Source organism: Salvia miltiorrhiza, chromosome 6, assembly GCF_028751815.1.
Source record: "Salvia miltiorrhiza cultivar Shanhuang (shh) chromosome 6, IMPLAD_Smil_shh, whole genome shotgun sequence".
NCBI classification, from domain to species: Eukaryota; Viridiplantae; Streptophyta; class Magnoliopsida; order Lamiales; family Lamiaceae; genus Salvia; species Salvia miltiorrhiza.
Window position 1 is genome coordinate 44,708,583 of NC_080392.1, and position 14,824 is coordinate 44,723,406.

The 14,824-nt window shown below is 34.2% G+C and overlaps 1 protein-coding gene across 1 annotated transcript; it reads right to left on the minus strand.

Moving 5' to 3' along the window:
• Nucleotides 1-10,754: 10,754 nt before the first annotated feature.
• Nucleotides 10,755-14,053, minus strand: LOC130989889 (uncharacterized). The gene is made up of 5 exons (XM_057914043.1): nt 13,646-14,053; nt 12,939-13,175; nt 12,122-12,205; nt 11,638-11,767; nt 10,755-11,546 (listed from the first exon to the last, which is right to left on the minus strand). Exons 1-5 carry the CDS (start codon nt 13,921-13,923, stop codon nt 10,911-10,913), a joined length of 1,365 nt encoding a protein of 454 aa, XP_057770026.1. The 5' UTR covers nt 13,924-14,053; the 3' UTR covers nt 10,755-10,910.
• Nucleotides 14,054-14,824: the final 771 nt, after the last annotated feature.

Here is a 14,824-nt window from a genome sequence, read left to right on the forward strand (position 1 = left end):
GGATTAGTGTAAATAAATTGGATTAGTCATTAAACAAATCCCGGTGGGCCCTTTTCGTCCAACACCAAACGCCTTTACCCAACATTAGATTTGAATTCATTTTCATTAATTCTTTTATGTTTTCTCAATACTAACTCAAATAACTTACTAAATTTCCCTTTTAATTCGTCTCTAAAAGAACATCTCTTCCTACTTTTAAGCTATATCCCACCACTAATAACATCTCATTAATCTCTACTTTTCATCTTTTCAACACTTTTAACATCTTACTTATTTTAACTTGTCACATTTTCTTATTTCCGTTTTAAAATTCGTATCCCTCCTTTCTATAAAGTTGGGAATGAATGAAGTATTACTTGTATTCTATATTTAGATTATCCCCCTGCAACAAATCTTCGCCATTTCGCCTACACTCTGGAACCCTAGTCGCGCCGCCGTCCGTGAATTCTTAATGAGAGAGTGTTTTAAATAATTTATTTTTTTTGGTAGGTTGAAATTTAAGAGAGAGATAGAGAACCGTCCATATCCATGCCCGCTAGAATCGGGGAAGTCAACAGTAGCATGTTACATTTTTACCCTTTGGGAGGTTTTGATTACGAATCAGACAATCTCATCTTAAGAATCGTCTAATTTACTAAAATTCGATCTTGTCTGTTGATTTGAGTTGAATGAATGGTAGCATTTTGTTTCTAATTTATACACTTAAGAGTGTTTTCATGGTAGCTCTTCCCTATATATATATATACACACCAAGGGTATTATCTCTAGTGAGGTCTTCTCTTTATATTTTGAAAACTTGAACAATTTGATCATGGTAATGAGCAACTTTGACGGTTCTAACAAAAATATATTTTAGGGTAACCATAAAAATATACAAATATAGTACTTCCTCCGTCCCACGAAGCATGACACAGTTTCTTTTTTGGTCTCTCACACGAAGCATGGCACGTTTCGAAAAATGGAAAAAAATTTACCTTTTATTCACATTTTCATTTTTTCACCTACCACACTTAACACATAAAATATTAATTTCTTAATTTCCATATCGAAAAAAACTGTGTCATACTTCATGGGACGGAGGGAGCAGCAAAATTAAATGCAAGCAAGTATAGGTGGCTAGGACAAGAGGGGTACGAAATTTGGAATGGACCCATTGCACAAAGCTAGACATAATTAATGTAATGTCATCTCTCTAACTTTTTCCCATGTTGTCCTTGTTGCCCGAGCCTCTTGGGTTCACCATCACTTCGCCAAAATTATTTTTCTGTCTCTAACGAATTCATTCAATTTTCTATATCTAAAATTTATTACAATGTCATCTCTATCTAGCTACTTTCATGAATCATGTACATATCGTGCACAACATGTTTTTGTTATTTTAATTAGAATAACTTGTAGCATGTTTTATTTGTTTATGAATTTCTTTTCGAATCTAGATAGATAAACCTTGTACTTGTTTGATTTTTCTCGCAATGGGAAATTTTGATCGAATTGTAATTGACTTCTCTTTTATGTGACATATTATTGTCTACGTAAAATACATGTGTCTATTTTATTATGTCGAGAAATTAGAAAATTTTAATATGATCTTTGGATACAAAAGTTACATCATTGAGTGAGAAATATTGAGGAAATGAATTCTATGTGAAAAATGAATTTCGTACGTGGGAAAAATTAGAAAAACATGAAATTCGCGGGAGAAATTGAAAAATATATTGTAAGCTCGTGTATTTACATGCAAATGACTCAAAAAAATAATTAAAATTGTCGACTCATCATTCCACGTTGGTAACTCAGGCAAACATGTTAACATCAATTTGAAAAAAAAAATCATGGAAAAAATCAGACAAGCACAAAATTCATATATTTAGATTCAAAAATAAAGTTCATGAAAAAAATCAAAAGTATTAAAAATTTGTGTATTTACATGCAAATATCCATTAACAGTACATTTTTTTTATTAGAGTTTGCTACATATAAAATCATAGTATTATATATCAGGAATTTGTTAATTAGTGGGTTAGTTATTTATAGAGTACCATATTTGTTTTTTTTTTTTTTTTTTTTTTGGTATGTTCAAATTTTTATGAAACTCATCGGTATGTGTATTTATTATGAAACATATGATAATTGTCTAGAGTTGGTGGGAGGTGGGTGGATTTTCTCTATATGGGACCAATAATATGAAAAGAAAGCTTTTTATTTATATTAGATATGAAGCATATGTGTATTAATAATATGAAACATATGATAATTGTTTCATGTGTACTTTTTATCACTATTAATTTGAAGGAAAATGGAGACTAAAGAAAAAGAAAAAAAAAAGATGAGAAATTCTCCAATTAAACTCAGTTTGGAACATTAATAATTTTATCGAACTATAAAATTTATGGACATGAATACTAAATGATGAGATCGTCCAAATTTTGACAATTTCCATCTCAATTGGGATATTTATAATATCATCAACCCCAAGTCAAAAAAGTGATCCAAATTAAATTTTCACTCAATTAAATTAGGTGCCCTAAATACAACTTAAATTAGGATATCTATCACAATTTGGCAGTACATATTTATTGCATTTTATAAGCCATATGAAATACAACTTAATAATAGCATTTGATTAATTTGGTATGGATAGCAGAGTAATAATTAATTGGAATGAATTATAGATTATGCAGTAAAGCATAATTTGACTGGGATTTTGCGTCTGTGCGTGTCGTTTTCAGTAGTTTGGCAAAGTAATAAATGCAAGAAATGTGGTCGTTTGTAGCATTTACATACAATCAGCCTGTGACATGAAAAGGTATCCTATGCTATGACCCAATAAACCCATTTCTATAGCCATCATAATTATGTTTCTTTTTCTAATTTTCAGACCTTCTTTTTGGTATATATATATATATACTCCCTCCGTCCCGTTATTAACGGCACGTTTCTTTTCGGCACGGGTATTAAGGAGAATTGTATTAGGAGAAAAGTTGTAGGGATCACATGTTTAATGTTACTACTAATTAATTTTAACTTTCTTCTTCATCAACACCGGCGAGGCCGCCGCCGCCGCCACCGCCCCTTCGCCTCGTCAGATCTCAACTCAAGCCTCGCCGGCATTCCCAGCTCGAGTTGAGGAGAGAGACAACTTTCTTGAATCTCTGCACAGCTTCCCCTGTTTGTTCCACTAAATTTCTACTCAAATTTTGATCTTGAGCTTGGTTTAAGATGTTAATCACTCTATGGCAGCTCTCCACAGCTGCAATATTTGCCTTTTCAACCTCCTCCATCATCACCTCACCCCCCACAACAACAAACCACAAAAGTAAAACCCTAATTCCCAAAACCAGGAATGGCAGCTTCCAGCAAAATAACAGATATGTTGCAATAATTCTAAATACACTGATTCAAAAGAAGCTGAAACTGAAAACCCAAATGCCGAAACCAAGAGATTCAAGAGGAGATGGAAAAAAGAGGTTCATTTTTGCAGAGTGAAAATCGACCAAAAAATCCAGATGAAATCAATCAAACGTTAGCAGAAAAATCAAGCTGCAAACTGAGGAGAACATTAAAACCCAGAGATAGAAAGCAAAGAGAAAATGAAGTCTGGAACAAACGGACCATTCAGCTGGGAAAAAAATGGTGTGGATTTAAGAGATCGAGAGTGAGTACATGCGCCGCCGCAGAGAAAAAGAGATCGAGAGTGAGTGCAGAGAGACGGCAGCGGAGGAGGATGGATGGACGCGAAGGCGCCACGCCGTCGCCGTGGAAGAGGATAGCCGACAAGGGTGTAGCAGTCGCCGTCGCCGTGAGAAGGGCAGAGAGAGGGTAGCGGAGGAGAGAGGCCGACGGAGGAGAGAGAGAGGGCAGCGGGAGAGAGAGAGTGTAAAAGGGAAAGAGGGTTAGAGCATTTAATTAGGCTTTTAATTAGGGATTTCATTAACATTAAACACTCCCTTATTTTTTCCAAAAAAGGAAACGTGCCATTAATAACGGGACAACCCAAAAAGGAAAACGTGCCATTAATAATGGGACGGAGGGAGTATAACCCTTCTTTATCTTTTTCAAAATATATTAAATTTAGAGTTATTTGTGTATAAATACACGATTTTTCAACATTTTTTTTTAATATTTTACTACAAACTTTATTTTTTGAATCTAAATACATAAATTTTTTGCTTGTCTGATTTTTCCCATAAAACTTACTTTTCCCCAAATTAATGTTGGTTTGCTTTCGCCTTCGCAGGCTCGTTTAAACCTATACATGTTTGCTTTTGTCTTCACAGTCTCATCTAAATTTTTACAGGTTTACTTTCGCCTTTAAGGCTCATTTACACCTTTACAGGTTTTTTTACGCCTTCACAGGCTTATGTACACATTTACAGGTTTGCTTTCGCCTTTAAAGGCTCATTTACACATTTACAGGCATATTCACGTCTTCTTGAGCTCACTTACGCATTTACAGGCTTGCTTATGTCTTTGTAGGTTTACTCATGCCTGTATAGGCTCCTCCTAAGCCCTTATTGGATCTTCTAAGTCCTTACGGATCCTACCAAATTGTTTAAGTGTAAAACAAATACGAGAAAAGACAGCTCTGAGTGAGTTTCATGCACAAATCATAATGGTGAAATAAATCTTGAATAACTTAGTAGTTAGTATCTAACGAATAAATCGAATGTCTAATACAATATAGGTGAAAGACATCCCTGAATAGATTTCAGGTTTAATGAATCAAATGAATAATGGGTGTCCCATAGCAATTCTGTGTAGGCTATTATATTTGCTTAACTGTCTTGATTTTATTGTCCAAATATTTGTTAGATGTTAAAATCAGCTCCAAATGAGTTATCACATTCTTGCTATTTTGTATAGTTAAAATATCTTATTGTTGCCCTTTCATAGAGTTGAAAAGTACTATACATTTGTTCTTATATGAAATTTAATAGTGTCATAATTTTCCTATATGAACTCGCGATCATAATATCTTAGTGTTCAAGGCGGGCTTGACTTGTTGTGAATCAGTACTGAAAATTAATTTCTAATGTAATGCTTGGTTGTTAGTTGTATGTTGCAGGTTTGAGGACAATTTCGTACACCTCTTTTGGTGGGCTCAGATTTATAAGCCTTGACCATGAAAGAGGCTTAAAAGCCCGACAATTGATTTATGCCCCAAAACTAACGATTAATGTGTATTTGTGAGTTATCTCAAATATTGTTACAGGTGAAAATGGAAGATCAAAGTTAAATCAACACCTAGACTAAGTGTGACAGAGCTGAACATCTTTGACAATGCAACCTTAACAATAGCCCTGACTTTATGAGATTTGATAGCTCCGTTGGTGGAGGACCTAGAAAGTCGGGTGGTATGTTAACGTGGTGAGACACATGTTCAACGGAGAATGAGCTTTGACTCAGTGAAGACTTTCTACGACACTGTTGTTGTTGGGGAATCAAGATCACTATCTCACAACTGTAACAACGTTGTTAAATGATTTAACCTTGCAACTTCAAGTTCTTTAGTTTAGTCAAAATACTGGTTAGACTGTATTTTCACCAGACTAGGGGTGAGGAGTTGATAAGAACAAAAATATGCATCCCCTAAAAACCGACTAATTGAAGAAAATCCAACGGAATCCAGCCATTGACAACGCTGTCAGCCGCCCTACAACAACCTTGATTTACTTGGATTTGGAGTTATTTTGAACCTGTTAGAGATCCAATAAAGTTGGAGATCAACTTAAGCATGAGGATTGACTTGAAGAGTTCTAGTTGCTCAACTATAGACAAAGTCCTATTCCTACTAGGATTCTCTATGTTTTAACCTATGAATATGGTTATATATTCATTGTAAACACACGCTATTTACACTTTATTACTTACACGCACAAAATTCTCAAAGTGCAATACACAATTCTTGAAGTTCTCAACTATATTCACGTTCTTTAGCATTTTGTTAAACCTATTTTTTAGCCCAACAATATGAGATGTTCAAATGAGAACAAAAAACCATTTATAGCTCTTGGATCACCAAGATCTATTGTGAATGCATCATCGATAGATTAACGCATCATTTGAATTTTAAATCTTATAAAAATTGATTATTTTTCTGGAGTACAACTAATTACACCGAGAATAATAATTTCATACGTTTAATATCACTTCTCACCATAAATTTAACAACAAATATCATGGGTAGTAGTACTTGTAGTTCAATCTTTTAACCTGATACGATCACGATCAATTGTGGAGCAATTCGAGTAGCTCAACTCCAGAAATCAAGGAAGAAGAGAGATAGATTTGATAAACATCAACCCAAATATTCATTCCATAAGTAATAACTTAGAAATTACAATATTTATATCATTAATAATGATAACCTAATGGGCTATGGGCTATGCATAAGTGGGCTAAACTAGAGCTATGGCTTCGTGTATCATAATCCATGCAAATAAAGAAAGTAACACATATTGGAATGTAATGATATTTCTTACTTTAATATAGAGACACTCAACCAAATTTTGTGACGAAGATGGATTTGATGTAAGATCTCAAACACAAAATCCCGTTGACAATGATCATTACCAATCATCGGTTGCTAAATATATAAAGGCATAAAAAAAGAACACAAAAATATTAGCAAGGTCAAAATTTTGCTTCCATTTTCAGTGAAGTTTATATGTAATTTGGGCAATAAAAGGAAGTGTATATTTTGATCTATTATACTTTCACACACACACACACACAGAGTATATGTATCATACTATATGTTACTTCCAATGGGCATTACGTAGAAATCAAGTATACATATATTGATTGAAACTAAATTAATTTTTGGAGTGTTTTGGAAGAATTAATGTGGGCAAAATACAGACAGTGATTTCTTGCTTAAGAAAGTTGTATGTGTCACTATATAACTAGTTTTATTAATAATCTTATATATGTCCATTTATTCCCCAAGTTTTAAGTCCCTTTCATTTCTTAGGTGAGGTTTTCTCAAGAAATTCTTGTTTTCTAATTAATATAGGAACCTCTCTAATTGCTTGTTTATTTTTCTTAATTAAAAAATCCAGTAAAGAGTCGGATAGCTTAGTAATGATTAACTGAAATTGTGTGCGAAGGATACCGGAATATATAAAATAAAGTTCATGGGTGTATTTATCATTACACAAATTTTCCTGTTAGACCGCATGTATAGGTGTGACGAGTCGAGTCGGAGTTGGAAAGCACATTTGGGTGTGGGTCGCGGGTATAGACCAAATAATTATTATTGTGATAAAAAATAATAATCAATATAAAGAAAAGTAATATTTTTGAAACATTACATTTTTATATATTAATTACTTTTTGTTACAATAATAATTACTTACACCATCGCGTGTCCTTCGCTCCGCGCTTACGTCCTCCACTGCTCTGTCAATCAAGACTAGTTGAAAAATATGATTTATTCGAAATAATCATCGTTGTGATGAAAAGTAATAATCGATATGAAGAAAAGTAATGTTTCTGAAACATTGCATTTCTTTATATCAATAATTACCTTTTCTATAACAATAATTACTTTTATGACCCGCCCTCTGGCATCGACCCGTTTTTTTCATACACTTGATTATCTTATCTTTTGGTGATGTGGCAAGGATTCAACTTTGCAAAAAGTGGAAGTTGAGGAGATTAAGAAACAAGAAATAAAATATTGAAAATTAAAATTCACAGGATTGAAGATTTCATGTTATTTAATCCCATCTTTATAATTTAAGAGGGGGAATAAATGAGGTTTCACACAGATTTTTGTATATGAGATGATTGCATGGGCAAATAATGAAGTTTGAAAGCCCTAACTTTAGTGCTTTATGTCAATTTTGAATTTGAACCAACTCCATTTCCAGTTTGACTGAGAAGAATGTGGCACTCTTTTTGTGTTAGTGGCTTTTGCTTTGGGTTCTTCTTTTATCATCTCACTTTTGCAACATATGTCACTGTTGATGAATTACTTGATTAGTCACACAAATGCAATTCTTGTTTTTATCATACAACAAAATTTACAGTCTTGTAGATATTATTTTAATTTTAATGAGGTGGTTTAGTATTTAGCAATATTAGTTTAGATAGATATATAAAAAAAAGGTAAATATCATAAAAACCCTTGAACTATACCCATTTTATCAAAAATACCCTGAAACTGTCGAAATGTTCTCTAAACCTTCAAACTATCAGGTTTTTATCAAATATATCTCGCATCTATTTTTTGGTTACCAGAAACGTGATGTGGCTCGCCGGATGACACAATGTAATTTTTATTCTATTTTTTTTAAAATGACACGAACAAAACGACTTCATTTCGTACCATATTCAATCGTGTTTATCCCTAATTCTAGGTTATTAGCGTGAATTTCAAACACGATATGAGTGAATTTTAAATTTTAGAGTGGATTTTTTTTAAATGATATGGTACGAAACGACGTCATTTTTGTCATTGCATTTAAAAAAATAGAATATAAATTATATTGTGGCATCCGCTGAGCCACATCACGTTTTTTGTGATCGGAAAATAGATGAGAGATATATTTGATAAAAATCTGATAGTTTGAGGGTTTAAAGAACATTTTGAAAGTTTCAGGGTATTTTTGATAAAGTGGGTATACTTCAGAGATTTTCATGATATTTACCCTAAAAAAAAAGAGGTTAATGACGCTAAATATCAGAACTATCACTACAAAAAAATTCAGTTTCGGGAATTAACGTCCTCGTAAAATATTCAGCGTTAACAACGTATTGCCGACGGATTAACAACGGATCCGAATTAAATTAAGTTATTATGAGATTTTATTTAAATATTTATAACAAAATTAATATTTATTTTATATATAAAAAGATATAAAAATATATCTCGTGCAGTGTATACATGCTAGTTTTTTCTCAATGCAAACTAAAAAGATTTCATTTAGAACTATCAGATATGGCCTGACACGATTTTGGGTGGGCTAGATAGGACCTCTTTTAGTAGCTGTCGCTAAATTGGGCCCAAATATGTGTCGAGCCCAACAAGACCTAAAGTGTAGGTTTGCAGCCCAAAAGCCCACACTTTGTCGACGTTTTGGCATAGCTGAGATGAATATTGTGCAACTTCTAGTTTCAATATTGTAAACACAAATTTTGTATTTCAATTTGATAAAATACAAAATGCGTTACAAAAATAATTTGATAGATTTGAAGATAGATTTATGCGGGTTGCAATCTCTAGTTAATCCTCTGATTCTTCTCTTCCATTTGATTCTTGAACAAGCTCGAAGGTTATTGAAATACTTGATTTGATGACGCCAATCCAAGGAACTTAAGTCGTGATTTTGGATTGAACGTTGAACTTGATTTGATTTGAGAAGAACGTCCATAGAATTTTGTAAGAACGCCTTGAAGCTTTGGGACTTGGTTGATTTGATTTGAGGAAGATCGTTCTTGGAATTTGTAAGAACGCCTTGAAGCTTTGGGATTTGGTTGATTTGATTTGAGGAAGATCGTTCTTGGAATTTGTAAGAACGCCTTGATCACTTGAAGATTTGAAGGTTTGATCACTTGAAGATACTTGAATACTTGAAGATTTTGAAGGATACTTGAAGATTTGAATGCTCAAATACTTGAAGATTCGAAGGATACTTGAAGATTTGAATACTCAAACGATTGAAGATTTGAAGGAGACTTGAACGTTAGATAGAATTCTTCAAGATACTTGAATACTTGGAAGAATACTTGAACTCTCCAATTCTCCGCCTCTTCTACTTGTGATACTAGAGAGAATTCTTTGTGCTCTTCGATCTTCCACTCCTTCACGTTGTCATTTATGAGCTCCCAACACCTCTATTTATATATTTTAGAGATGGGCTTCATGGGCTTTATGGGCTTTGGGCCTTCATGCATGGGCCTTAGGGCTTTAGGTGTCCATGAGCCCATTAATTCATTTATATTAAATATTAATTATATATCTATTTAATTTAGGAATAAAATCCCATTTAATAAAATAGAAAATATAATTGAATATTTAATTCATGAATTTACACGTGGTACGATTTAATTCGACGACAAATTTAATTGCCTACAAATATATATAAACAATCTACAATTTTGTCTCTTCCCTTCCACGGATGAATTTTGTAAGTAAGTTCTACTGAATATTTTGGGTAGGAGTGAGCAAAATCTGGTGAAATTCGAAAAGTCGAATCGAACCTAATCGAAATATTAATTTGGTTCGATTAATTTAGTTTTGATTTTGAATTTTGAAATTTTCAATTTTTCCGTTCGGTTATGATTTTTAAGAAAAAAACATCTGGTAAACAAAAAATCGAATCGAAATAATAATTAATTTAATAATTTATATATAGTGTTTAAAAATTAAAATGATTATTATTACTATTAAATAAAATAGTCAATAATTACTCTTAATTTATACACTTAATCTTTGGTTAAGATATTTTGAAATTTTGGATTATTATTCTTTTTACAGATTTTGAATCTTGTATATTGAATGTTAATTAGTTATTTAAACTTGAGAAAAAATAGTGTATTTATTTCGGTTATTTGGTTTTAACCGAAACGGAACCAAAATATTTCAGTTCGATTTTGTTCGATTTTAGGCATATTCAATTCGGATTTTGTGTATAATTCGTTTTTAATTTGATTTTTGCTATTCGGTTCGGTGATTGCTCACCCATAATTTTGGGACTCTAAATACTGCAATACATTGCATCTAAATTACAAGCAATGAAGCAAATAGCTAAAAAGGAAGAGTTTTGCAATCCATTGCATTACATCTAAATTACACTACATGAAGGAGTTGTTAGTTAAACTAACATTACAACAGACGCCTCTCTCTCTTAAACAAAATCTCTGCACCATAAAGAGGTCGTTGAGCCGAAAAAACGCGTCAGTAGCTACGCTCTGCAACGCTTTCTCAATCTACTAGCAATGCCTCCCACATCTGCTGTTGTGGATGCACTTACCAACTGGGGGTTTTTGTGCCTCATTCTCAACCTCCAGCCAATACTATCCGGTGCTGGTTCATAGCTCGCTCGTTTCTTGGTGGGTTTTGGACTCGTTTCTGATTCAACGACACATTTGCTGTCCAGAACAGACTTCTCCTTCTCAACTTCATATGCATCATCACCACCTCTTTCAAGAGTTTCACCTAAAAGTATTGGTATAGTCTCTTTATCATTGTCACATCCAGCAGAATCTTTTTCAACTTTGGGCTTCAATGGATATTCAACTTGATCCTTCGTGAGAGCAGCATCAGCAGGATTTGGCAAAGGCTTGGCTCCGCTTTCAGGAGCCAATTTACCATCACTAAATTCTTGATCAGCTATGGATACGGGATGATCAGGGTTTGAACATTCGCGGCTAGGTTTAGAAAGATTATCCTCTTCACCAGTTACATCAATGTCTGAAAAAGGTAGAGATCTCTTAGCAGAAACTGGTACCTTACTACCGACATTGATCTCTTTATCAGTATCTGCACGTCGTGATTGGATGAGATAGTGTGCCACTGACTTGTAGCCAAGATTTGAAATCTGAAAAGATAACAAATTTGAAGTTAGCTTGCAATGCCGTTTGTGAAAAATGTATAATAGGATGCAAGTCGACTTGAGTTTCTGCATTTACCTTCTTGTAAAGAATCCCGGTAGGAGGCCACCCTTTTGCTTGGCGGCACAAACTGCAGTTGCAAATTCCACGACAAACGGGGCAAATCCAATCAGGATTTGCATTTGCTTCGAGCACATTCTCCCCATATCTGCAAGAAAATGTTTGCACTTGGTAAAAAAAAATTATCGAAGGCTTACAGATACCACAAATATAATTCAAACTTGTAAGTAACAATTATGACTGGCTCTAGAACATGCTATTTCTTGCTGCGGCAACATTATGTATTACTTCGACTAGACACACCGCAGAAAGCTTTTGTGACTGAATAACTTTTAAAGAGCTTAGCTCATGTTAATCTCATAGGAAGAAGAAGGTCAACATCATTTAAACCCCGTGCAATACAATCGATACAAAAGATATATGCCTCCACTCAATACATTCTTGCATTCTTCATTCTGCTGGGATCGAAAAGCAATCTTTACAAGTTCATATCCTGTTATACCTCATGTACAAGCAATCTCCACAGAACTGTCCTTGAACCATGCTGCAGTTGCTGCAATGTGTACGCTGACCAAGAGTTTTCTGCCTGCATATTGTAGATTTTCTATTTAAGCAATCAAATAAACCATAAAAACAAAGCAACGCTACGGCATATCACCAAATGAGAAATAAGCACCATATCAAGTCAAACTCGTAGCATAAATTAGAAAAGCATTGCAAGGTGTGGCACATTCTTGAAAATTCGACATGGAGTTCAATGTAGATAAATTGTGCTATAATATGGATTTGTAATTTCAATCCGACAGCCCCCATTTCCCTAGAAAGTTGAAAACCTGGTACGACAACAAAATTGCACTTAAAAGCCAGCATTACAGTAGTGGAAAAATGATGCATTTGAGGCACTCCTATATCATCCTAGAAACAGAATATAGTTAAAACTGGCATCTCTAACACGATTCAGATACCATTTCAGTCGACAACAGAAAAGCTTTTGGCTCCATACACAGTATCAAGAGATTGTCTGCATAAGCTATATTTAAGGTGGTGATGCGTGAGAACGGGGTAGTATTATGGAATACAGCCACAATGGATGACATAGAGTATTGAACATGTTCGAACCAAACTATGCTTATTACACAACAAACTACGAATACAGAATAAAAACCATAGTTTATGGATGATAGTGATACACTACAAACACACAAAAATTCAACTCGAACAACTAAAGTTATGGGCTAGGAGACAACATTAAAGATCATCTCATAGTTAAGACTACATAAAGCACACTTGAAAGAAGTAAAGAGCAAAGTGCTAGTGACCTGCATTGATGACAAGTCTTCCCCTTGACGGGATCATAAATTCGCTTGCCATCTTTTCCATATCCATCAACAAAAAGAGTCCAGTTCATTTCGGTGCTTCCCAGCAGCTTGTCATGTTCCTCGGTGTAAACTTCAGGTCTCGACCCCTCCTCTCTCAAAATATTGTATTCCTTCGATGATTTGTCTTTTTTCTCCACGCGTAATTCGCAGTAACTAACTGGCGTCGAGCTTTGCAGCCTATATCCCCATCAAAAAAAGAAGTGGTTAGCAATAACTACAGAAGAAGTTCCAACATTCATTTTCTGATCATTTTATCAACAGGAGCTGCCCAAAAACTAAATCCACAATCAATATCACCCAGAGTAAAAATTAGTAACTCGCTTTGTACATTCTCTTTTCCTGTTTCCCCATTTTTGCACAAAATTATTTCATCATTGCATACAATTATACAAACAGCATATAAAATAAACTGGAATGGAGCATGCAGAGAAATACAGAAACAAAAAACAAATAAATAGATACTGAAAATGAGTAAAAAACATCTTTTTTCTTCGAAAAAAAAAGCAATATCGAATAGAATCACCAAACCCCCATTTTCCCAGGAGATCAAGCGCCGGCACATGCATTCATAAAAACAAAAACAAAGGAATAACTACAAACAAACATAAAACATAAAACAAAAGGAGGAATCATAAGAAGCTAGCCACCTAGAGGAGCGGCGGGTGGGGCCGGCAGACGACGGAGGCAGCGGAGAGTGAAGGCGCGGAGCTTTGCGGTAAGCGGCTCTGACGGGAGTGGGCTTTGGGGCATTGAATTTCTGAGAGAGATCAAAAATGCCGAGCTTCTGCATTCTCTCCCGATTCTCTCTGATCCTTTCCTCTCTGCACAGTTCATAATCCGAGATCTCGCCGCCGCGCGCTTCCCCTTGCTGCATCTGTTCGGGAATGTTGAGGTTCTCCGGAGCTGAGCTTGTCAGAGCTACCATTGCTGAAGCTGCACAGTTTGATTGTGGAGCTCGAGATTTTGTGGCTGTTTGTAGGCAAGGAGAGAGAAGGAGCGATTTACAACGGTCAAATTGGAGGCGGGGTTTTAGTGCAGAACAACTGTGTGTTGTGTGAGACGAGGGAAATTTGAGTGTCTTGTCACCTGAATTGACGAAAAAACCCCTCTGTGGCGTTTTCCCATTGCTGGGCCAGTTCTCAACTTTTTACCTTGGGCCAGCCCATTAATAACCGAACTGAATATAGGAGTTTTCCATTTTTGTTAAGAATGCGTTTACTTTGATGTATAAATTTATAATGGGAAAAAAATAAATAACAAAAATTTATGTCTTTAAATGCCTCTTTTTTTCTCACATTTTATACGAAAGACAAGTTCATCATTTTCCCTTCCTTATTTTCACTTCAAGAAGGATAATATTTTTATTTAAAATGTGGGAAAAAAAAGGCTTTAAAGGCATAAATTTTTGTTATCTCTCGTTTTTCCATTATAAATTTATCCATCAAAGTAAAACACACCCTAAGGGTTATTGACGTCTAAATACACGAACTTTGAGCTCATTTTAATTTTTTCCATGAACTTTGAAAGTTAAAATACATGAATTCCGATTCATTTTGTTTTTTCCCATGAATTTTCAGAATTGTCAAAAAATACACGTATCTTGACTTATTTTATTTTTCCCTGTTATAAAAAATAATCTAAATAATTATTTTATTTTAAAACAAGAGTAAAAATGTATGACAATTATACTAGTGCTTTTAATTAAATCTCCATCCTTTTCCAAATTTAAATTATGTGGGTTTTGCTAGACTCGTTTGTCACTCCTAAACATGTATAGTAATTTTAGCATTATTGAGTCAATCACACACTATTAGTAAAATTTGCAG

Coding starts and splice junctions, on each gene's coding strand:
- LOC130989889 (XM_057914043.1), bottom strand. CDS start 13,923: ATGGTAGCTCTGACAAGCTCAGCTCCGGAGAACCTCAACATTCCCGAA. Junction 11,768..12,121: donor GGAGATTGCTTGTACATGAG/GTATAACAGGAT, acceptor ATTTTCTTGCAG/ATATGGGGAGAATGTGCTCG. Junction 11,547..11,637: donor CCGGGATTCTTTACAAGAAG/GTAAATGCAGAA, acceptor TTATCTTTTCAG/ATTTCAAATCTTGGCTACAA.